The 26,867-nt window shown below is 40.2% G+C and overlaps 1 protein-coding gene across 1 annotated transcript; it reads right to left on the bottom strand.

Annotated features, from left to right (window-relative positions):
• Positions 1-24,411: 24,411 nt before the first annotated feature.
• LOC134177679 (tyrosine-protein phosphatase Lar-like) lies at positions 24,412-26,335 on the bottom strand. The gene is made up of 6 exons (XM_062644456.1): positions 26,182-26,335; positions 25,821-26,123; positions 25,448-25,759; positions 24,892-25,374; positions 24,673-24,735; positions 24,412-24,614 (listed from the first exon to the last, which is right to left on the bottom strand). Exons 1-6 carry the CDS (start codon positions 26,333-26,335, stop codon positions 24,412-24,414), a joined length of 1,518 nt encoding a protein of 505 aa, XP_062500440.1.
• Between the last annotated feature and the right edge of the window lie 532 nt (positions 26,336-26,867).

The raw sequence follows: 26,867 nt of genomic DNA on the forward strand, positions 1-26,867 counted from the left end.
CTCTCCATTGCGCTCAAGAACCGCGCGGAAGCGGAAGTTGGATTGTACATGATTGTCGTGTTTTTGATTATTAAAATTTTGGCGTAGAATAATGCCCAAAGATACACTTACAACCACAACACGGGTTAGCTCTAGTCTGCAGTAGCATGCATAGCAGCTAGAGGAGCAAAGACGTAGAATATAGAGTCTAACACTGTTATTTATAAATACACTCATTGAGTTTATGTTAGTTAATTAATTATATATATATATATATATAGGTATCGTCTCTCTTAAATATCTGTAAGTTGAAACAATTGCTTATTCAAATTAAAATTCAAGTCACGAAAACGATCCTTCTCTTCTAAATTACAAAACATGATAGTAACATCTCTGAGTTGCATCTGACTTACAAACTATATATCTACGTTTTCACTGTTTCAAACAAAAGAAAGTTTTTTCACACGATGATAAGCCTTCTTCAATGGTCAAAGCTATTACAACCGTTTTGAGAAGAACTGGCAAAGCCTCTTGACAAAATCTCGCTAAATGTTTGTATCTTAAGCATCTCTAGATCTGTCATGCACATGTACAAAACATTTAGTTATTACTGATTGACTTATTTAACAATGCATGCAATACAATGCGTCGAGGGCGCAGCTCAGCAAGTGAGAGGCATTCTTGCAAAATCTACAAAGATTGAATAATGAATGCCACGGCCGATAGACGGTCAGAACTCATCGAGGACCTCAGATATAGTATTTAAGCTGCTTCGCGCAGGACGCTGTTGTTTCTCTCATTCACGGTTTTATGAAAACCATCTCTTCGATCTCGAACAAACGCAGTAAAAACCTTGGAAAACATACAAACATGCACTGTTGTGTTGTAGATCTAGAAGCTACAAGTGACAATTAAATAAGACAACTAGCTCAGACTGTCCCAAAATTGATGTAATTTAGTTGTATTGCTAATGCGTTATGCATGAGTTGCTAAAAGTATGTAGCTAGAAAACGATTCAACAATCTACCATGTAGAAACAGGTAGAAAACATAGCCCTACAATAGCATGTAGAGAACACAAAGTCTTGTCGTCCAACAGTCGATTAACTAACCAACCACTTAACTATCAGAAAACATAAATTTAATAATTTTAGTTCTGATCGGGTACGACACCGTATGATGGATTATCGACCACCAATGTTTCTTCATACAGTGGGCTCCTTGTTAGTACGGCGGGCTGACGACCAGAGTCAGACACTGTCTCGTAAGTTGCAGCATCGTGTCTCTGTTCCTGTTCATTCATTTCCGTTGTTTGAGACTCTTTCACACCGCCTAGAGCACTAAAAATTTTATATGAAATGATGTAAAAGAATAAACGAATATCTAAATACATACGTCACGCGTCTCAATCGATAGAAAAGGTAAGCAGCAAGTATCAGCAGAATGATGCAAAGAGCGGCCAATGTAGCGACTGCAGCTGTTAGTCCCAAGTTTGTCTTCTCATCTGCTTGCAAACAAGGATTGCAAGTAAGAACAACAGGACATAGAAAATATTGATCCATGCATTTACCCGCGCACGATGTAGTTTGAAAGACGTAAATGCTTGAAGTTGGACCCAATCCGTGTCTATTACGTGCTCTTATCTCGACTGTATATGCTGTATTTTCTTCTAATTCGTCGAGAAATAGATTGTTGTTGCTGCTCAGCGACAATTCCAGTTCGCTCTGCTTGCGGACGTTAGTGAGTCGTACTAAGTATGCAGTGATATCTGTAGTAGATGTCGGTTGTATCGATGCAAACTGACAACCAATCTCAGTAGATACAAATCGATTTTGTGAAACAATCGAGACCACGTCTGGCAAAACTATATACAAATACAAACAAAAACCAGACAAGTTGTTGAAAACATTAGTTTATTACTAAATCCAACATAATCAAATATGATAACGATTGACAATAAAATTCACAACCTAACCCACCACTCACACTAATACACCCTTTAATTAATTGCGTCAGAGACCTAGCAATAGACAGCAGTGAAAAAATTGTTGCATGCAAACAAAGAACGTTGCAAAAGCAAAGTAAGTAGATATGCCTAAAAGCAGAAATCTTTGGAGACATGTTTCAATCTTCTGGCTATTGAAGTCTTCAGCGGTAAAGCATTGTAAGATACAGACTGCATGACAAAATACTATATTCCAACAACATATTACTATTGATAACGTATACATTGAGACTCTTGAAAATTTAAGAGTTTTTGCTTGTTATGATGATGAAAGAGGTGAAATCCTCTTTCAAAAATTCCTGGATCCGGCGCAGATACACCACTCTTTTTTCAAGTCTGGATCTGCCATTGATTCTACAGGGTCAGTCACTATAGGCCAATAAAGTCGGCGTATCTATAAAAGTGGGCATGCCCTGTAGCTTTGTGAAGCTTAGCCTCCCCACCATTTCTAGAGGTCACGCTACGCCTCTGCTGGATTAGCTAAAGAAAAATAACAGTTGCAATGTAATTAAATAAACAAATATTAAAACTAAGTTAAAAAATCTACATATGTGTACTTTAGAAAAAATGTAATTAGATTTTTGCGAATTTATTGAGAGCATGAGAGCAGTTGAAAGTTACTTCTGCTTTCCCATTTCCGGAATGGGGCGGATTAGCACGTTGACGTCATTGGAGACACACTATCCATTAATTAATGGTTGTGATACGCGAGTATTGTGCGGCGTTGTGTTGCAGCAGGCTGCAACAACTCTAGTCAGTCTGGATTTAGTGTATTTCAGTTTCCAAAGAATCCTCACCTTCGTTAAAGATGGGGAAAACAAGTTCAACGAACAAAGATCGACTGCTCTCATTCTCTCAAAACGTGTGATAAAAATCTAATATTATTTTTTCTAAAGTACACACATGTAGTACATATTGCATCTGCCCAAATTGGAAACCGTGAAAAGATTACTTTTAAAATATTGGTCGCATTTCATTGCTCTTAGTTACCTGACATAATCTTATTGCCTTTGTCTTCTGCCGTGCTTTTAGTCGTTGCACCGATAAATTGTGGAGAAACAGAAGTCGATTGTAACGACGTCTTGAGAGTTCTGGGGTCAGTTGAAGTACTAACAATTGGATTGTTTGATTTGGATGTTTCAGTATTTAGAGTGTCTGTAATGTTTAAAACAAATATCTTATCTATATGGGTTTTTCTTTCATGTCAAATCTTTGTTAAAAACTTACTTTGAAAATTTGGTATATGTATGGTAATAGTTGAATTTCCAAAACAGTTTTCTGCTGTCACAGTAATGTTTTCGGCATTGACGTCTTGAAGATCGAAGTAGACGCAGTACTTTTTTTTTCTATTAGCAGAAGTCGTGACGATGTTGTTGTCTTGCTTAGAAAGTTTCAGCAAAGGCTTAGGAATTCCAGTAACATTGAAACAAGCCTCTACGCTAGAGTTTAATTTTCTCAGAAGAATTGTTGACGATTTTGAAATTTTAGGGAGAGCTGAATATGTATCAAAATTAGATTTTATTACTATTAAACAACAAGACATATATAATCTATAGATAACTGAGCTAAGCGCCATTTTGTTCGTTCGCGGAAGTTGCGTCATGTCCATAGGCAGGAAGTAAACCGTCTGTACCGTACCACAAGCGCACGCAGTGCGGCCGGACGGATGGACGAATCGGCACGCCGACGCTGCTAGACGGGAGCGATGGCCACTGCCTATCGTCACCGGTGTAACGTGGTCCTCAAGGTGAGGGGGTGATAAACTAGACAGCAAAACACGCCCATTGATCACACGCAAAGCCACGCCCGTTTTCTACTATTCCAGTTCGCAGTTTGCAAAGACATCTAAATAAATTAATATCAATTTTAGATCCAAAATAAACTATGGAACTGAGTACCGTCATGCAGTGTGCAGTGGAAATACTGTTACCGTCCGTGCCAAAAAGGTTTTCATGGCTCGTTGCAATCGTCAAAATTAAATGATATTCGTTGACAATAGAATCTGGAAGACCAATTCAGTGCGTATCAAAGCGTTGAAAAATTTTAGCATTTCGTAATCTAGCGAGCAACATAGGTCTAGATATAATTTTTTAATTAATAGATAGAATAAACCTGTGAAGAAAGTACCGTGGAGTGCAAGCAAATCACTAGGTAGAGGAGCCGCAGGAAATTCTATTCTTCGGTCAATTGGGTTGTCGACCGTAATTAACTAGACTTACTTGAAAAAGGATTGATAGATAAGCTTCTGCATGCCTTTTTGATACGGTCTTCTTTGACTCTGCCATTGTTGGATAGCGACGTCTCAAGTAAGTGATGGTCATGCGCACTTTATTTAAGTGTCCACGGCTTCTGCACACTGGTTTCATCATACTGAAATGATGATGTGTAGTGTCACAGAGATATAGTTAACGTCGTCGACAATCGTCAACATACTATTCTGAGATTAAGCGGACTGTCACTGTTTAGTAACTTATAGAATTATAGTTCTGCTTGAAGCGAAGTGACAGGCCTAGAATGTTTTGGTGGCTGTAGCCTCTGACAATTTATATATATAGATTATATATTTCTAATTAAAGAATAAGTAATATATAATCTATATAGCCTCGCAAACCAGGCTCTTCCGCGCAGTCGCTGCTCGTAGACAAGAAGTAGACCGTTCGTACCGTACTACTATGGACGGATCGGCGAGCCGACGTTGCCGGACGGGTGCGATTTCCACTGCCTACCGCGTGCGCTCGGACTTGCCGGGTGGAGGCTAGTGTAAGATAATTGCATAACAGTGAGACATAATGTACATGTAGTTGTACTATTTTAAACATTAAAGTATATAAATATTAGTAGTTATTTAAACAATCTGTGTATTGTTTTAGTTTATGAGTTTAGCTTACCACCGACACGTAAAGTCGCCGTTTTGGAATGAAAGCTCGTAGAATCAGTTAGTTGAGTTGTATATCGTAAGTGGACACCATTGTATTTCGCTGTTATAGTACTTGAGCGGAGCGACTTGTAAAACGGCTTGAAGAAGTTTCTCTCTTCATTTGACAGTTTGACTGCTTTTCTGAACTTGTAGGTATAAGTATCGTTTACAATCCAACTATAGAAACTAGAACCTGCATTACGCAGTCTGAAGTCGGATATATTTGGTACGAACACGATAGGTTCAGATCCAGCAAGTTTGTACACCGTAATATTGTCGTTGTACAGAGCAACTTCTATAAAGAACCAATTGATCAACATCAATAAATTTCTGCATTTTGTTAACATTGTAATGATTTTAGTTACAAACCTCTAATACTAGCCAAGCATGCGCATGACGATTTGCCTTTAGCAGGATGACAAACTATTGTTTGGTCACTAGAGACTGACTCCAAAATAGCGACAACAATAGATAACCGAAAGACAAATAGATGAAAAAGCAAGTGCTTGTCGAGCATTGTTAAGTCTACACATAATGTAAGTCCAAACAACATGGCTGAAAGAATATAGTAATTCACCTTAATTTACAAAGAGAGACCTTCTTACTATGGCAATGCACAACAAAATTGCGCTAAAACTATTCAATCTCAGTGTCGAAGTCACATTTGTCAGCACAGATTGTAGCTCTTTGTGCGTTGCACGGGTCACGCGAATGTGGCGTGACGTCTGTAAAGCACACCATCTATCAAATATCCCGTACGTACATTTAATAATTGCTATTGATATATTAGTTCTACTGTATTATGTTTGATTACTAACGAAAACGTGAACCTCTGTTGGGCATTGATTTAAATAGAAGCTACGAAGCAATATACATTGGGAATAGCTTCTATCTGGAGTACAATTAATTAAGTTCGAATTGACTAAAACTTTGATGTCGTCTAGATAGATCTAGTACTATTCCTACCCACAATGACACATAAGTTATTTCTAGGCATGCATCACTTGCAACTTCTAACTAAGTTACTTAAAAATTGCTATAACTATAATACAGCTAGCTAGATGTCTCTGTACATAGAGCTACGTTTCGGTCAGACTTCCAATTTGATCCAACGTTATAGCTGTGGACTTTGCATGTTCTTGTCTATCGCTTTTACAGTCTAAATGTGTATCTACATTCATATTGTATCAATTTACGTAGTTACAATATCCACAGTATTCGTAGTTGGCACCTCGCGTCAGAAACGATGTCCCGTACGTCACGCGCTTACTCTTTACGTTTGTGCATACACCATAAAATTTTTAATACGGCATCAAGATTCCATGTTCATAGATTTCTAGGTAGCGTTACTTGAAATACAACGTTTCTGTTGTTTCTTATCAAAATTGACGTCTTTCTGGCTAAATTGATCTTTTGCACTAAGTTTGATCTTTGCTTTTGACTTTACCAGAGTAGTTGATCTATAAATTCGTAAAACAATATCAATACATTAAAATTAAAATCACGTAATTAGTTTGTGACCGTAGGCTACGGCCATGAATCTCGTAGCTGGACGTAATAACGCTAACAAATTCAAAGCGAAATTCTCGATATACCGACATAATCTGCTTACCCAACATTTCTGGTTTTCCAGTATTCTAAGTGTAATTGACTTGCGGACTTTAACAGGTCACGTGGTCCAACACATGCTACCGCGTTCCAATCAGTATCCGTTTATATGATTCAGTGCGCCACTAAACCGTTTCCCTTGTAAACGGTGCCACAAAGACGGCGCATATACTCAAAACGTTATTACATTTAGTTTCATTTTGTCCAATTTTTGTCAAAATATCCGAGGGTGCACGAGCATAAATTTATTAGTTAATCTGGCTTTAGCTTAGCAAATGTATGTTGTTAAAAACGCCTTACTATGGCTGAATGCGACTTGCTGCTGCAGCTGAAGCGTTCGAGTGTGTACATGAAGTGCTTGACAGCGCTGACTGGAAACCAACGAAAGTGTGACAATTACATAACATTAGCAACATTGATCGTTACGAAACGTGTTTTAATTAATTAAGCACGTGTACTTGAATGTGCGCTAGATGGACGTTGTTTGCGTGACTCGATCGCTAATTCAACAAACTAGATAAAGACGCATGACTAATTTGCAGGCCAGGGGCGTAGAGTGACATTAGTCTCGCGTAGCCAGACCCCTTTCCGCAGCGTCTTCCCCGTCGAAATCCTTCCCTTGAAATCCCCACTCTGGATCCGGCCGTGCAGACCAATAAATTGTCTTATTTAACAACAACAAGAAATGTTGTTTTGTGTTTAGATTGTCATCAACTGTTACTGACTAAACCACAAATTTTAATGTCAAGTTCAAACTGTTGCCAAAACAACAACTCTGCACAAGTGTTACATCCGTCACTAGATACCAACCGTTACAGGAAACCTGTCCAACCTGTCTACATATCACGAGGTCTTTCAGCTAGAAAGACGCATGTAAACATAGCACCTTTCTCTGTCCATTTACATTTGTCCGCAAAGAATTTGAAACAATGCTCCAGAGAATCTCTCGACACGACCTAAATGAAGAACACACCAACACACTCAATTTGGGTTTTGCTATCAGATTCCATTACAGCAGACGACCTTCAGTATTTCGCTCCAGTTTTCTTTCACTTTGGCTTGTCTTGTAATAATGTCTTAAATGTAGCATTCTCTTCTTGATTGATATTCAAGCAATCAAAGACCAGCCGTTAGAACTAGCTGGTTTATATTAATTAAATACCGTTAAATAACATTTCAGTAAGTAACATTTTACCTCGTAGTAGTCAGCTACGGTGACGTCATTAAAATGCAAACTTCTTCGATAATCTTTGAATTCCTGTGTTGATGATGCAGGACAGTCGCATATTATGAGACCTTCGAATATCACTCGACCAATAATAATAATAATAATAATAATAATAATAATAATAATAACGATAAATAACCCGGATATTGATGGAAGATGGACGTCTAGCTGTATCGCTCGTCTCAGAGCTAGCTGAGGAGCGCGTTCCTTGTCGGGAAACCAGGACAGGGCTCGAAAAGTCGGCATCTGGAATCACTGGAGCTGTTCAGAAGACCAGGAATAGTTCTGGGCGTAGGGCGACTGGTCGAACTATCTCTCGTGCGGCGTCTGATTTGAATTTGGCTTCAAATCCCGCTGACGAGACTACTGTGATGCCCACCGTTCCTAGCGAATCTTGTGTTTCGGCTAACAGGAACGGCAATGCAACAAGACGAAGGAAATGGACGCGACAAATGAATAGGGAAGTGATGTTTTGTTATTACTACGTGCTGTTGTCATGCAAGTTCTCTGCTTTCAGAAAACCCATGCATCAGCTGTGGTGTGAACGAAATCCTTCTCTGACTGACGTCTCTGAGCAGCGTTTAGCAGACCAGAAGCGATATCTCTTAACTTCTGGAAGTCTGACTGAATCAGAGTTGGAGGAGATTAAACGCGAGGCCGCACAGGATGGAAAGCCCGTCTCAGGTTTGTTATCTGTTACGACTGATGTTTGTCGTGGTGTGCAGATGTCGGCGTTGGATGTGGTTTCTGCTCTATCATCTGATAGCTCAGTTGTCACGCCTTTGCTTGACAATGTGTCACCTTGCATGGCTTCAGTCAGGATGGCGCCTGCTGCACGTGGTGGGAAATCTGTCGTGTCAATGATGCAAGAGGATCATGAGTTTGCTAATCACTTGGGAGATGGCTCCCTTGTTCAGTCAGTCACTGTTCTCTCTAAGGACTGCTCATCTGCAAGAGATAGTGGTGATATCCTATCCGTAGATGACACTTTGGATTCAGTTCAGTGCAGTGCTGTTGGGGAATCACTATCCCCTTGTGACTCTGTGAGCTCTGATCTGATGACTACACATCCTAGTATAGCTTCTCAGCTAGAAAGGATGGAAACTTCTTCATCTCAACTCAGTCCAGACTGCTGCCAAACAGAGGATGGTCTTTCGCTTGATTTTGATGCTGCTGTGGACCCTGTACTTCGTCGAGAGTTTCTTGAGGAGTTGCAGAAAGTCAGGCAAATTCCTATCTGTGAGAGACAATGCCTTCCAAGGATCTTTGTGAACAGTGGAACCCTGAAGCTTATTGGTGATCTTAACACAATCATCAGTTCGTTAAAGGATGAACCAGATATGAGTGAAATCAGTTACCTGGTATACTCTGCTGCTTCGCTAGTGTCCAAAAGGCGGGGCTTAAAGACAACGAAGTCAACCAATTCTCAAACACCGACATGGAGACGAAGGCTGGATATGGAGATTCTCACACTTCGACGTGCGATCTCACTGTTGCTGGAGGTTAGAAAGGGTTCATCGGGCATTCGTATGTTACATGAACTTCGACGTCTTCGGCATCGGTTGGGCATTTCCTGTTCGGAGAGTTGTGAGGTCTCCATCAATCGATTGAAAATGGAACTTAAGTCCAAGGTCGAGCGGACCAGGAGGCTGGAGAAGAATCGTAAGAGACTTCGCCAGAATGGTTTGTTTCAACGAGATGCTGGACGGTTTTACAGAGAGCTGGATAAGCAGACTATCTGGGTCACTTCCCCGCCATCCGAGTCTGAGATCGAACAGTATTGGGGTGGTATCCTAGAAACTGAGGTACATCACAATGAGTCTGCCTTCTGGCTGAGACGTCAAACCGATGACGAGACGCACCGGAAAGATGAGCAGCAGTGGTTACCTATCTCAGACAATGAGGTCACATCGTGTCTCAAAAGGATGGGGAACTGGAAGTCTCCTGGTCCAGACAAGGTTTATGGTTTCTGGGTCAAGCGTATCACGTGTCTTCACACTGATCTGACTCGTAACTGCAACCTGCTGGTTCAGAATCCAGACTCTGTACCCGACTGGTTGTCTCAAGGAATAACTACTCTGATTCCTAAGAATGACAAGACTGACCAGGCCAAAAATTACCGGCCTATCACGTGTCTGTCTGTCTTCTATAAGACCCTCACCTCAGTCATCAGGCAGAGGATTGCAGGGCATTTGGATCAGAGAAACCTCATGGCTCCGGAGCAGAAAGGTTGTCGACAGGGATCTTTTGGTGCAAAGGATCAGCTGTTGATCAACAAGCTGCTTACCGAAGACTGTAGGACCAGGCACAAGAGCTTGAGCATGGCTTGGGTGGACTACCAGAAAGCCTATGACAGCGTGCCACACAGTTGGTTGCTCCAATGCCTTCAGCTGCATAAGATCAGTCCAGTCTTGTGCGGGTTCCTGTCACGTGTGATGAAGAGTTGGAGGACATCGATGGTGCTTTCTTGCGGGAACAGTACTATCAAGACAAGGCTTATGCAGATCAGGAGGGGTATTTTCCAAGGTGACTCACTTTCTCCACTTCTCTTCTGTATGGCTCTCAATCCTCTCAGCAAGGAGCTGAACAGAACCGGTTACGGCTACCGGATGACCACTGGGCATGGTGAGACTGCCAAACGTCAGCTTATCAGTCATCTACTTTACATGGATGATCTGAAGCTGTATGGCAGAAACTCTGATCAGTTGGACGGGTTGTTGCACACGGTTCGTACCTTCTCTGATGACATCCAGATGAAGTTTGGTCTGGACAAATGTGCTGTTGCACACTTTGTCAACGGCAGACTATCTGGACACAACTCTGGGGTGACGGTAGGAAAAACGGACACCATCAACTGTCTGGAACCAGGTCAAGTCTACAAGTACTTGGGTGTAGATGAGAGTAACGGTATTCAGCACAGCATGATGCGGGAGAGACTCCGTCGCGAGTACTTGCGCAGAGTGAAGGTGGTTCTCCGGACTGAGTTGTATGGTCGGAACAAGATTCTAGCCATCAATGGGTTTGCACTACCGGTTCTCACTTACGGTTTTGGCGTCATTCATTGGGGGTGCACGGACCTGCAGCAGCTCGATCGATGGACCAGAAAGCTTCTCTCTATGCACGGTGTCCACCATCCTGCTGCAGACGTTGACCGACTGTACGCTCCTTGCAGTGATGGGGGTAGGGGGTTACAACAGATTGAGTCGACATATCAATCTTGTATTGTAAGGCTGAGCTGTTACCTTGCTGACAGTTCTGATCCTTTCATGCAGATGATACGGGAGTGTGACTCTGGAAAATCTTTACACTCGATCAAGCGCATGGCTTGTCGGTTTACTGCACAGCTGCGGAGGAGTCTTGCTTTGGACGACAAGTCGCAGAACTTACACAGGAATGCATCCATCTCGGTTGAAGGTGGCTTCGAGCAAGCGCCTGAAACAGATGCGAGACATTACCGTACGTGTTGCAGTTCTCTTCGTGTGCGATCCTGGAGCGGGAAGCCTATGCACGGGCAGTATCGTCGTCTCACTGAGCAACCGCCTGTGGACATGAAAGAGACCTACGGATGGCTAAAGGCAGCGAATCTTCCTGCTGCAACTGAGGGACTGGTTGTTGCTGCTCAAGACCAAGCTCTTCGGACTCGGTACTATGAGCGCAAGATTCTACATCGTGATGTCAGTCCTACTTGCCGAATGTGCAGTGTAGGCCTGGAGACAGTCGACCACATTGTGGCAGGCTGTAGTGCTTTGGCACCGACGGACTACACTGATCGACACAATCAGGTGGCATCCATCATTCACTGGGACGTTTGTCGCCATTTTGGGGTTCCAGTGGAGAGCAGATGGTACCGGCATCATCCTGATAGGCTTGTGGAGACGGATGACATTACTATGATGTGGGATACCACCATCCCCACTGCCAGGAAGATCAAAGCCAATCGTCCAGACATCTGTCTCAGAAATAGGAAGACAAACACTTGTCTTCTTATTGATGTCAGCTGTCCTGCTGATGGCAACATTGGCAAGAAACATGCTGAGAAGTTGGCGAAGTACAGCGACTTGCGAGTGGAGATAAGCCGCATGTGGCATTGTCGAACACTGGTGGTTCCGGTGGTCTTGGGAGCTTTGGGCACAGTGCACGCAGGTATTGCACGGTGGCTGGACATTATTCCAGGTCATCACAACCTGCAGCACTTACAGAAAACAGTGCTTCTGGGATCTACTCGGATCCTTCGTAAAGTCGTGTCTTCTTTCTAGACAGCCGTGATGGTCTAAGTACTTCTGAAGCAGGGTTTGCTTCCGGTACTTGTAATAGACTTTACAAACCAGACTGATCTGGTTGAGCACGACACACGATATAATATATTTTTGACACGCCACAGTTTGGTGCAGTTAACAAAGATTTACATGTAATCCTAAAAGGTACGCATGCTCAAAGCTTTCAGTTAATTGCTATAGAGATTTTTTTTAGTTAACTTGCTCTGCAAGTCTGTATTGCCAAAGACGGTTGTCAAACACAACAGATAATTTTAAAAAAACTAAAAATGTAATAATCAATGATTAATTAATTAATCTCCTTGTAAGTGTTGTAAATTCTTTGACTTGCAGTAATTCAATTTGTGTGTTTTCCATAGCATTTAGTGTATGTAAGCATGCAGTTGACCTTCTGTTTCAACAGGCTAAGCATGCAGTTGGCCGTCTGTTTTAAGAGGCTAGTGGCAAAGTTTTACAGTAGACAAATATTTATGTTAAACCAAACGCCAACTGCCTTATAGTGTTATAGCATCTAGTTCAAATAAATAACATTTACCATTATTGTAAGTGATGCATAAGCATTAGCACCTAATAAATAAATTTATTAAAGAGTGTAATATTCTCTGTAAGAGAGATATCTGAAGCGGTATTGTAAACTGTAACTGCTACAACTGCCACAATATTGCACTACATGTTACACATATGCCATATACTCACCAGTAATGCACTCACTTACACTAACATTTGTGAAGATTGGAAGATGCTATTCATATTTTATATGAATAAGACTGCCAAAAAAGAAATTGCATAAAAAATATAGACTCAAATTGCATGTCTCTCGTGTCCTTTGCTAAAAACGAAATCTGCTCAAAACATAATTGAAATCAAGCTTGTCATGGCAAATCGAGATTTTAAATTTAAACTTTGGTTACCTTGTCACAAAGAACTTCTTCTTGCGTCGTTCATTGCACAAAGCTATTAGATTTGTACAATAGTCTACGGCTGTAACAAAAGCACCAACGTGCTGCGTTAAAAGCAGTAAAATCAAAACGATGTATTAAATAGAAAACACAAACAGTATCTAGATAAGTAATTTCCAACGCCTTGCAATTAAGTTGTGTACATATTGTCCATGGCTCTAATGCTGTTTCTTTTTCATAGCTTGTAGACATCCATAATCTAATACACATGATATGACTTGGCTAAGCAGACATCAAAATTTGTAAATGGCTGTTGCAAAAGCACCTAAAATGGTCAAGAGTAATGCGCCCTACAAGCAAACGATTAAAGTGGTAGAAGATACATCAAGCCTGGGCAAGGCCACTGGGCTTGACGCTCATTTTCGCTTACTTACCTTACAAAGGATCTCAGCTGTAGTATTGCCAGACCTCACGTTCATGCTCTTCGCCTGCTCGCAGTTGAGAGGAGGTTCTTGAGTCGGAAGTACTGTTCGCCTGCACGGTGCTTGAGCAAGAACAGCTCGCACGGAGGAAGTGCTTGAGCCGGAACTGCTTAAACTGCTTTCGAGTAGTTCCGGTGTCACAGGACAGAGTATCCCCCGGACAGAGTATCCGGGGGATAGTCTAGACTATCCGAGGGATAGTCTAGATTATCCGGGGGATAGTCTAGACTATCCGGCCGGATATTGTAGCCTAGGACAAAGTATCCGGTACCAGTCCATACTATCCGTGTTGATATAAAGTAAACCGCAATAGTGTTTCCCCGCCGTTTTCGAACTGTGACATGAGCAAGTCTTCCAAACTCTCTGAAAGTCGTTGTAAGTCGTTGTCCAGCGCTAGTAGATTACCTACGCAGTCATAAACGCGGACAACCGCAGTATCCACCTGAATTTACAGCAAACGATAAAAGAGGTCTTCATCAGCAAGCAGACTTTTCAAACAGCAGGATGGAGTGCTCTACCACAAGCAAGTAGACTCTACGTCAAACACCATCAACCTTCAGCGGGTAATAGTGTCGAAAGAACAAAAACTGCGCGTCATTCAAGCTTGCCATGATGGTATTGATGGTTGTCACTTTGGTCGAAACAAACCTCAGCAAGGTACAGTCTTTATTTTATATGATTACAATCATTAACTAATTTACCTTGTGCAAGTTTCAGCTTACTTATTTATATAATATTCCACAACATAAAATGCAATGTGTTCTCTGTTCTATTGAACGAAAACTTTACACGATATTCATAGATAAACAAACATTACAATGTGTCTGCTAAATAAATATCTTTAAGACTTTTGCAAGGCTGATCGACTCAGTCAATTGATTCTAAAAAAAATTCAATGGCAACCATTAACTAAATAGAATTGCAAGTCAGAGTATATGACAATACAACTTTCAAAATGGTAACAAAATGTAAGCATGCACTTGCTGTACTTGGTTTGACAGAAATGACACTCCATAGAGAGAGGCAATTGCATGTGAATTCCTTGCCTATTGTACATACTGTACATACATACATATATATTTACATACATACATGCAGTACATACATACCTATATATACCTATACATGTATATATGATAATGGAATGAATAGTTGCCACAACTGAGCTCAGTACTATTTAATGAGTAGTCAATACAACTGAGCTCAATTATGACTTTGTACATGATGTATCCATAAATTTGTGCTGTGCAGGAGCAACCACATTAGTCACAATGCAATTGCAAAGAAAATCTTTAGTTTGTCCTTGTTTCACCTCTTTCAACTAAATTCAGCCATCTCACACAAGTCAACAACGTGCAAAAGCATGGCTAATGGCTTCCAGTGCACATACATACATACATACATACATTTTTTACAAGGACCCTTAGGGCCCAGGTTACTGCAGACACTCCAAACTTTCTATACCTGCTATACTCTACACTTTCAGCAGTCACACTATCATGTCACTAGGTATGTCATACTTGCTGTACTTCATACTTCATACTTCATGCTTCAAACTTGCTGGACAGAAACTGACACTCCGGAGAGAGAGGCAAGTGTATGTTAGTTCCTTGCCCTTGGATGGTTTGGTCTCACCATTGATAGGCACTACCTCCGTTGGATTTAACCCAGTTACAAGCAGTGCGATTCAAATACACAACAATGAAAGGATCCACTGGGTAACATCTTCAACAAGTATGGAATCAAACAGTGTCAACATATATGACAGCCTTTTCAATGACCACTTGCCAGTCTCTCTCCGTAGACAGCTGGTAGGTCTGTACAGACTACTGGCAGACGATGAAGGCTCAATCACTGTAAACATCAAGGCAGTACAGCAGCAACGATTCGGAGAAGGCAACTGCGGACCATTTACAATAGCTTTCTCAACAAGCCTGTGCCATGGCATTGATCCATCCTCTATTGCATTTCAAGAACGGTATCTTCGTAGACATATACATTCTGCATTTCTATCCGAAAGGTTTGATCCATTTCCTGAAAGCAAAAGCAATGAAGGGCTGTGGCTGTCCAGATAAAAATAAGTATCCACTGTATCTGCCACCAGCATCTTCCATTAGAGAAACTAGTCAAATATGAGGGTTGTGACACACTGTATCATTTAAAGTGTGTTTCAAAAAATACAGCTGGCATAAAGAAACAACCACAATGGTACTGCCAGTCCTGTTCAGAAAGAATTAGAGAAACTCTTGAACAGCTTAGTCATTTAATTTAATTGCTCTGTGTGACTGTGTAGATACATTAATCATAATACTAGTGAGGGTTTGTGTAGTTTGATACCTGCAATGAATGGATGCAGAGCTTTTTCTTTTGTCGTCTTTCCTGTAACTTGTGAAAAGTTTTATTAAAAATGTTTTTGTTGAGTTCTCCACAGAGCTTGCTGGGGCCAATTTTGATCCCAGACACAAATGCACGCACACACACACACACACACACACACACACACACACACACACACACACACAAACACACATACACACACACGCTCGCACGCATGCACACACAGCTATACGCTTCCTAATTGTAGTGCTTGGACAATGTAACTGACATATGCTAAAGTTAGTTGAAGTAAGTGTACAAGTAACATTAAAATGTTCCAAACAGACAAATGGCACTGTATCCATTTGACATAGATCGAGACTTTAATGTGACTTTCAAATTTGATATGGCACATAACAGATTTGATATGACTGCAGAGCATGAAATAACAGCCAGCCATTTTTCAGGATGAGTGTCTGGCTGTGACAGACAACCGTTAGTACATACACAATACAGGGCATTTGTACAATCATGCAGGCAGCCGATAGGCATCACACAACAATAGTGAATACTGGATATATAGGTGAACTGATTAAATATTTCTATTTAATCGCACTGTTTAGCATAAACATATCCAGCTTAGGAAACACAAATCACATCACTCTACCAGTTATGACATGGATCAGACTCGACGAATGGTTATGTAATTAGTCATTCATTTTTCAAAATGGCGGCTACAGCTCGGACTAAATGGCCAATCAATTTGAAATCCTTATTTCAGGGTCTGTGACTGCAAATAAATTCAATTCGACACATCAATTCCGATTCACATAATTTGATCAATATATAAATTTGATCTGACATTATGTAAATATAAAATAAAACTTGTGCTTAAAATAAATTTGACATAACAAAAATATGAAATAACAAAGTATAAATGTAATTTGTCATAACAATTGGGAACTCCATTACTGTGGTGATACAATAGAAATAAATATTATATAATAATAATAATAATATATTTTGTTTCATACCACTACAGGTACAGTGCTCAAGGCCAGACAAGGTACATACACTAACAAGTAAAACTAGATAGTCATAGAAGAATATATAACGAGACATAATTATTTAAATGTCTAGTTCGCACGCGAGCACGCGCACACGCACGCACGCACGCACACACACACACACACACACACACACACACACTCATTCACAAGCTCGCGCGCGCGTCTCAGACTGTTTGTAAATGTACGTACCTAGATAACTTGAGTGTAGTTGCCATGTTGAAGTCATCGCATCCAGATGCCTAGCTCAAAGCATCCTTCTAGAAAAAAAACGTCCAAAAAAAGAGCGACGTTTGTGTTTGTTGACCGCCCTTCTTGTCCATGAATTTCCCTAGCACGCATTCACGATCTGTACCCGGATAGTTTGTCCGGATAGAGGATAGTCTAGCCTAGGACGAAGTACCCGGCCGGATAGTCTAGACTATCCGGGTAGGATACTTTAGACCCGGATAGTTTGGACTGGGACACCGGATCAAGCATCTCCTCTCACGTGCGCAGGCGAACAGCACGTGAGGTCGCGCACTGAGCACGGAGGAAGGCTTGGCTCTCGAGAGATGCACAAGTGTAGCAACGAGATACGGTGAAAATATCTACAGTCAAGTGAGAGTAGCAAAGCACAGAAACAAAAACATTTCAAATGACAAGTAAATCTCGCTTCATACTTCCAAGTAGAATTTGAATGACATCACTACCAAATGTTGTTACAATTCCACCATTCAAAGAAAAGCTGCACTGTAGTTGAGATGTATTCTGAGAGACTTGATTCATACTCATAGTAAAAGAAGATTGCTTTGCCGTAAAGTCTGATCGTACAGTAAAACCAGGAATAGGCTCTAGGCAAGTCACTGTAAAAGTAGAGGCTCCACTTTCTGGTCTAATGTTCAAAAAAGCTGCTGTGATAACGAGCCTTGCTAGGTGCAACTAATAGACACGTTCTTATTTAGAAGAGCAAAGCAATCAACAGATTCGAGCAAAGCAAGCAACAGATCCATCACTGATCGTGATGTTACGTCCATCTCTAGATGTATACAGTAGAACCAGATCACATAGGCTTCCAGATAGTTATCCAGTGCGCTACAGGTAGGTAGTAAAACTAACAGTTTACAATCAGAGTATATTTATTTTTACTTGTTAGTGTATGTTATCATGTTAATAACAAACAGACGTCTATATTATCGATGCAAGTCCCGTATCTAGGAAAAATGTCCCGTAATAGGTACCGCAGATCCCGTATTCAGTATTATTGACTCCCGTATACGGTACCACGTCTGGTCAGCGGTGCATTCGATGACCCATGACAACTAAACTGTTCTGATCTGTTTTAATTAATGGGTTATTGCTGTTTTGTAAATTCGTCTTGTTCTATAGCCCTCTAGAGCTTAACACAAAAACCTTTCGCTTTAATATACGCATGCGCACAGCAATCACATTTGCAAAACTCAAAAAATACGCAAAAAAATTTATAATTTAAAAAAAAACTTTATAGCCTTGATTAAGCAAACGTGTGAAAAAGAGCTATTTGGGCAATTAATAAAACTTTTAGTACTCGATGAGGTTTATCATTACCTCAACCATGAACGTTTACGTAAAACTATAAATATGTTTATTCTTAAGCAGAGAAAATGTGGCAAACTATGCAAATTAGTAAGGCAAGTGACTTTGCCTTTTCTCGTACAAATTTCTTGTCACTTTGAGTTTCCACGTATTTCCCGACTATAGAACAACGACCGACTCCTACCGTGTACGTAACTAGACCTGCACGAGAGCTACAATTTGTTTACAAGATATGATGGGAACGCCTACCTACATACAGTCAGGTGACTCTTGACTTAGCGGTAAAAAGTGGAGACTAAAAGTTTAAAAATATTTTTAATTTTCTATTACTAATGATTATTAACCTATTGGACACATTGAAGTTGCACAAAGACGACAATTTAAGTCTACACGATTGTTATTTTTAGGCTGATTAACACTTCATCAGATTCTGAAATTTTGCTAGAAAGACTAGTTTCCATTGTGTTAAATTTTTATCACGTGACATGACGTCTACCAGTCACTTGTAACAAACCATTATTGATTGTCTCACTAAACATTGAAAATGATTCTCAAATCGTTTGTGACAACGTTCAACATAAACGGTTGCATATTACTAAAAAACTCAATGAGCAATCCACATTGTTTTCAAAAATCGTTTCCTCTTGATCAAACGCACAAACAAAAAATTGTAAAAACAACTAAACACTGCATGTGCTACGTAGACCCTATAAAGTAAAACAATTACATAAGACAACTTCGACTGTCCAAAGCGTTGTTAGATGTAACTTAGTTGAATAGCTAATTAAATGAGTCATGCATAATTGCACAAAAAATTACGTACCTGATAGTGATATAAAGACCTCCAAATAAATTGTAAAAAACACGGAAGTCTATGTTGTCCAACTGTCGATTAACTAGCCAATTACTTATAATTATCAAAAACATTGTGTCGGAATTGCATTCTTATGTCTGCTGACTAATTCTGATCGACTACAACACCGTATGATGAATTGTAAATCATCGATGTTTCTTCATACAGTGGGCTCCTTGTCAGTACGTCGGGGCGACGACCAGAGTCAGACACTGTTGCATACGTTGCAGCATCCTGTCTTTGTTGCCGTTCATCCATTTCAGTTGCGTTAGATTTATTCGCACAGCCTAAGGCACTAAACATTCCATCATGCAAAATTTCAGTTTCTTCAACTTACTGTTTTCCTTGCATTTCTTCCAAACAATATATACAATAACTGCGATAATAATAATCACAGCAATAGCTGCCACTACGATGACTGGTAGTAGCCACGCTACGTATAAGAGAGAGAATAGGACATAGAAATACGACTGCAGTATAATGACTGTACCGGGTTGATTGTCCGTTGTACTTTGTCTTGCTGTTGTGGCACGAGTGGTGCTGCCACCTACAAACACAAATCAGTAAAACTGAGAACGTACAAGCACTCGTGTCGCAGCTATCGTCTCATGATATAAACTGGTACACTAACACTCTAAAGTATACAAAAATTTGCCAACAACATTTGCTGTACCACTACTTGTTGACTTCAAATCTCGTGAAGTTACATGTATACTATTAATTACAACAACACCAAAATAAAAAATTTATTTGAGCAAAACAATGACATCAACATACAATGGAATAAACAGTAATTAGCAACTGTCACTACTAAACAGAAGCTGCACAGCCTAGCTTATACATTGCTTTCTTTTTGAAAAACTGTAATTATGAGGTAGCTAGACTACTAAATATGTAGAGTGGTGACAATTGCACTCTCAACTCCTCAGCCTTACAGAGATGACAAGATTAGGATTAGGGTGAGTGTTAAGATTTAGAGTCATCGTTGTCGATTTTAAAAACCTGATTGCACAGCGCCGCTACTGGCAGTTTACTAGTCAGCATGTCATTCTCTGATAAGCATTGTTACGTATACTAAAAAGTAAAATAAGACTGTCAATATTCATACCTGAAATAGGAATTAATGTCACTGGTAAACTTGGTGTAGATTCTAGCAAAAGAAGATTAGACCATGTTGTCATGTAATTGTACCAAAATTTTTAGAACAAACCACAACGTTTGAATGGATATTGAGTCATGATTTTGTTGCTAAATAAAGCAGCACATGATGTTGATGCAGACACATTTTGCAAACTGACAATGACAGTAGAAGTTACCCGACATGCACAAACACTGATGTTGGATGTTTCATTGATAATGTTGTTGTTGTTCATGTTCCACACAATGTTTGCTGTGGGAAATCTAGCAAGTGAAAACGAACAAGTCAAGCGTGTTGTATTGTCAGTAACTTGACAATCGGATAGGTCGTCGTCATCTACAGATGCACAGGTCAAATATCTGAGAACATCAAAACAGATGTTGAATATATGTACCAAACACATGAGCATCGTTCCAATGATAAGGTTGTGACGTTCCCAGTATATTTTCAGATGATATTCTGTAATTATTACCAGCATCAAGTGTACAATTGACAGGATGAAATGTTAGAATAGGCATCAATCTGTCTGCACAAAAATCGAGATGAATCAACATGGAAACTTGTTCCATCACTATTCAGCTTAAGCCAGTTGTCTACCTTGGTGGATGGTATGGGAGTTCCAGATACTTCACAAGGAATTTCTGCTTTTGAATGCCTTACAGAGGTGCATAAATGTGGCTTACAAGATATGATAGCAAGACCTACAGTCAAACAACTATTAAAACATGAAAGGATTACCATGTTTTTCATACTACCAAGTTTAACTTTAATCTTGCCACTTCCAGCTTTTGCAGGACTAGTCGGAAAAGTAAAAAAGAATTGTATTTCAGACGCATTCACATTCTCAGACACTTTGTTGATAGTGAGTGATGTGTAGTCTACAGTTGCAGAAGAGACATCGAAGCCAGAAGGAACGTTGATGCTTGACACAGCTGTTGAACTCGTCGATCTACTATATTTGATATTCCAATACGACCTGATTACATGATTTGCGTTCGTCCCACGGTACGTACAATTCATGGTGACACTGCTATTTAGGAGAGCATAGCAATCCTCAAGTTCAGTCTTGTTACTGGCTGGAAGGTCATCTACTAATTAACACACGTATATACATGTAAAGGCCTGTCCACACTGGTAACTGGATCAAGATCCAGCCGCAACGCTGTCCACACTTGCAACTCGATCGCGATCGCATCGCGATCCGTCCGATCCACATCGCGAGGTGGATTCGATTGCGATTCGATCGCGATTGGTTGAATCGAATTAAAAATAATGGGCGTTACCTTCACGTACGCTACACGTGTAGTCGGAACATCTAGCACTCCTCACTCGCCTTTGTTCTCGCTCACCTTACATCGCTGTATCAACGCTTTCTACAAGTAAAGAAACCACACATACACATGGGTTATATGTCACGTGATAGCGAAATAAGGCGGAGGTATCGTTTTCAAAGTGCAGCGTGGACGCTCGCTATCCCGATCGGATCGCGATCCATTCTGGTCTAGTATGGACAGGCCTTAATTAAATCTCTAGTATTACTAGTGGGCGCAGTAAATAGAATAACTTAGTAATAATTAACGTAGGACATTTTTTCTACTGTGCACAGTACTGTAGTTACCGCATCTATGATTCTTGCTTAGAGAACGTCCCGTCGACCAGAACAGCAGAACAACAAGCACGACGCGAACAGTCGTCATGAAAATGTGTAGCGAAAAGAGTTTAATTTCAGTAAGAGTTCCCGTACAAAAGACGTAAGGCCAAAAACAGACTTGCTTCAGTCAGAACCGTATTGCTGCACTTTGTCTAAAGTGCTAGCCTCGAGCTTCCAGACCGCCTTCTCGCGGATAAATGTACAGTAATTGCTAGATCTGCAGTAGAGCACTCAATAACTGTACATGTACCAAGTAGAACTACGCTATTATGACAATTTAGAAAAAAATTCAGACTTCACAGGTTTAAAAATAGAAGTTAAAACGTTGGTTAATTAAAACGTTTTCATAAAGTTTGACGTCATCCGTCTACTCTCTAACCATGTATACATACGTATACGTATATGTGTACACACCATTTATTTGCCACAAGACCAGTGGCGGCCAATTTATAGGAAGAGGGGTCAATTGCCCCAACCCTACGATCAACAACTGCGAAAAAATGGAAGACAAATATTTGAATTTTCGTATTACCTTATGACAGTGTTCACCACCAGAACTCTATATAGATATGCATGAGCGCTTTCTGTTGCCTAAGCGAGACTATAAGTTATCGTTCATCATCAGAAAGCGCTTCCCGAAAGGAAATGCCTACTGAAACCTCACCTTAGAGTTCATGTACTCCGATGTCTTTTCACGCCCCGCCTCCCCCACGAGTTGCTCCGTCGCCTGAAGACAACAGTCTCTAGCTAGTAAATCGAGCTGCCTCAAGTCATGTCTGGACGTACGTCTTTGTGCAGTGGCATCACACACAAGCAAATCATTAATTTTGCGAAGAACAATTCATGCACCTGACAACATTGCCGTACAAGTTCACCACTTTCTGACAACATGTAACGATCGATCTGAATTGTGTAGTGGGTTCTCTCCAAGACCTGCGTTACGAACACTCAGCGTGAACACAACACAACTTGTTCAGAGCTTTCTAGCAGCTACGAGTGTACACCGGCCAGAACACGTGTCAAGTATGTCACATGCCAATATAGAACAGTCTCGGTAAACATTGACACATTGATTTTCAAATCGTTTATGTTCAACATAAACGATCGCAATGTGCCTACATTTTACTAAAAAACAAGACAAATTGCGGAATTTTTCTTAATAAACAGTGCACTTTTTCTTAATTAAGTCAGAACCGTTTTCCATATCTGTCAACCGTCTCGGGATTCCCTATATTGTTCCGGGATTTGGCCCTCCATCACGGCGTCCCGGTTGAACACGAAATGTGCCGGGATTTCCTTAGCCGAGAGAGTCGATAGCGAAGTCGAAGTCATATACATGTTTCGTCCTGATTCTTATGATGTTTTGAGTTATTCTTTGGTCTGTGGCCTAGTGGCTTCGGCTTTTCTACAGCACATGCAGTTACAGTAAGCTAAATATCGATAAAAACTGCGAGGGCGTGGTAGCTGGTACGTCGTGTCCCGGGAATGTACGCTAAATCCAGGGAATGTAGGGTCCAAGTCCCGGTGTTTCACGTCCAGAGGTTGTCAGGTATGGTTTTCTCTTGATTAAATGCACAAAACAAATTGTAAAACAAATGAACGTGTGGTGCCCTCTAGAGTGAAACAATTAGATGACAAAAGGTCTAGTTGCCCAACTGTCGATTAACTATCTCAGTAACCAATTACTCGACATCAGAAAATTACGTGTTCTATGGAAAACACCACGGTGTTCAATTGCGACTTTTGAATGACACAGTTACACAAAGGCAACCCTGACTTGACTGTCCAACAAGTCGATGTAATTTAGTTGTACACATGCAAGTATAGGAACCGTGGGATCAAAGGGCCATGCCAATAATTTCCTCCCTCATTGCAATACTCCCAAATGCAAAAAAAAACATAATTACACGTTGTATACAAAATTGTAATTTTTGACTACCCAAGACCTCGAAAACTTATATCGTATAGCGATTAATTAATTAAAGGCATGACAGGTATGCATGAGTTGCACAAGATACAACAATGAATTGAAAATGCAGAAACAATCGATTTTAAAAGTTCTTGTTTTTATTTTTGCATGCATGTACTGACAGCTATAAACTTGTTCAGAAGTCGTTTCTTAAGACTAAACAGCTAGGGTTACAGAAAACGTAGCCTTTCAGTGGTCTGTCAAAAACATAGAACTCTTGTCGTTCGGTTATTGATCAACACTATAAACTAACAAATTTCTTACTAAACCATCAGTAAATGGTAAATTTAGGCAAAATGCGTTCTGTTGTCTGTTTCCTAGTTTTGATCGGTTACTACACCATACGATGGATTGTCGATCACCGATGTTTCTTCATACAGTGGACTCCTTGTCAGTACGTCGGGCTGACGTCCAGAATCAACCACTGTCTCGTACGTTACAGCATCGCTTCTTTCTTCCCGTTCATCCATTTTCATTGCGTTAGACTCTTTCGCATCGCCAACAGTACTAAACATTTTATCATACAACATGATGTGAAAGAAAAGATAATATATGTGAATACATACATCACGTGTCTCCATTGATAGAGAAAGTAAGCAGCAAGTACTAACAGAATAATACTAAATACAGCCAATGTAGCGACTGCGGGTGTTAGTGTCAAGTTTGTCTTCTCATCTGCATTCAAAGAAGGATCGGTAGAGCAACAAGACATAGAAAATATTGATCAAATGACCTGCACAAGATCTTGTTGGTAAACCGGAACCTCGTGGGATATACGTAATAGGCAAGCTAGTGACTACAACACCAATACAAAAGTAACAATATTATGTCACCATAAAGAACAGGATGTAAAAACAAAAATTAGTGGTTAGTATATGTTGAGTTTACATGTACAGTAATTCAAAAATTGCATTGACACAACAAACTAAATTTTGAATATTGATATGCATACTTGAAACAGGACTTGATGCTGTTGTTGCACTTGTTGGAGGTGGAATTGTTGTGAGTGGACTTGTTGTGAGTGGACTTGTTGTGGGTGGACTTGATCTTGCGTCCGTCACTGCAGTTGTTGTGCCAGTCTTCGTTGTATATACTATTGTTGTATGTATCGTAGTTTCGCTTGTTGTGTTAAAGATTTGTACTTGACTAGGAGAACTCTTGAGCTCTTTAGAAACTTCAATATTGACAGCTATTATCCATACACTGTACTGTGATATTTGTGTCAGCCCGTTCACTGCGTAGCTGGTTTGGCCACTGACCTTCGCTCTTAAAACGATCTTTTGACTACTGTAGTTTTGCGGATCAACTCTTCCCATTGCCAAAGTAATAATATAGTACGCTACCGGTCCATTAGGTTGAGCCGGAGCCTCCCATATGAAGCGTGCAGCTTTTGCTTGCAAGTCCGAGATCTTCAAATTTTGAGGTTTACTTGGCGCTTTATATAAAGCAATTTATACCATACCATTTATCTAACTGCATATTTATTAAAAGTAACGATGCTAACTTACCATCTGCTAACGTTCGAAATGTTCTGACAGCACTTGCACTGCTCACTAGACGGTAACCTCTGTCGATGTTGATGGCTTGAACAGAAACTGTGTAGAATGTGAATGGACTAAGGTTTTTCAGTGTGATGTGATTCGATTTCTCGACTGTGCGTACTGTAATAGCCGAAAAACTTGCGTTAGAATGGAGACCCATTACATAGCTGACGTCGTAGTATAAAACTGGGTCATTAACAGGAACAGTCCAGACAATCTTAGCAGACACAGCAGTGAGTGTGTTTCTGTCGAATGTTACATCAGAGGGAATGCTAGGTTCTAAAAAATTAACAATGCATACAACAGCAATATATAAATAATGACACATCAAATATGTTACTTGCATGAAGAGTGACAATTAACTTTGTCCTATTTGTAGTACTTGTAACATCTTCTGAGCCATCATTTGCACCCAACGGTCTAACAACGACTGCAACTTTTACCTCATATTTGGTGTACGGTGTGAAGCCAGTAAGCAAGACACTAGTAGAATTGGCTGCTTTAGCTTCATATTTAAGCTGCGTTATATTGTAGTAGACTAGGTAGCTAACAGTTCCGAATCTGTATCGATCCAACTCCCATCCAATTTGAAGAGAGTTTGAACCTAGTACCATGACGTTAATGGTTTTGGGTGGATTAGGGGCTATAAAGTAAAAAACACCAAATACATGCACATTGAGCAATGATGTGCAGCTTCTTACCAACAGCCTTTGTGATCACACGTACTGCTGGACTTAAGGCAAGAGGTTTCTTTGCACAATACTGACGATTATAGGTTGCTTTTACTCGGAATTGATAAAATGTGTGTGGATACAAGTCGTGAAACGCATATGTAGGATTACTTGATGTTCTCATCACGAATTCCGGAACAAAATATAGACGCCATAAATATATATAGTACTCCTTAATGTGACATCCAGTTGCATTTTCTGAAGGACAACTCATTGAAAGATATATTTTAGTCGTAGTTGTGCGAGTGACTTTTGGAGCTTGGCAAATCTGAGAGCTAAGTCCTGGACAATGCAACACAAGTTACAAATCGCGCAGAAACTATAGCAACGAAAGTCTAACCGAACGACTGCATGCAAGTTTTATGTATAGAAAAGTAAGTAAATTTTTGTTAATACCTTACATTTACAAATCATTCTATTTGATGTTTTTGTGCTGCGTTAATTAAAGTTGTGGTAGATTTATCAGTTATTTTAGATGCATATATTGGGTATTGCTAAGTTCACTAAAAGTTATTGTATAGATGCAGATTGGGATAGTAGAACCGCTAAAGATATCTCGACGTTTTTGTTCACTGTGTGTACTCTATGTATATAATTACTCGTCTTATCTAGCAACCACAATTCGTTGAATGAGAATGGATTTCATGCTAGAGAAA

Source organism: Corticium candelabrum, chromosome 3 (assembly GCF_963422355.1).
Source record: "Corticium candelabrum chromosome 3, ooCorCand1.1, whole genome shotgun sequence".
Classification (NCBI taxonomy): domain Eukaryota; kingdom Metazoa; phylum Porifera; class Homoscleromorpha; order Homosclerophorida; family Plakinidae; genus Corticium; species Corticium candelabrum.

Excerpts from the sequence above, each read along its gene's own strand:
- LOC134177679 (XM_062644456.1), bottom strand. The coding sequence starts at position 26,335 with ATGAGAACATCAAGTAATCCTACATATGCGTTTCACGACTTGTATCCA. Across the intron at positions 25,760-25,820 it reads AATTGTCACTCTTCATGCAA|AACCTAGCATTCCCTCTGAT; the intron begins GTAACATATTTG and ends TTAATTTTTTAG. Across the intron at positions 25,375-25,447 it reads ATTTCGAACGTTAGCAGATG|CGCCAAGTAAACCTCAAAAT; the intron begins GTAAGTTAGCAT and ends CTTTATATAAAG.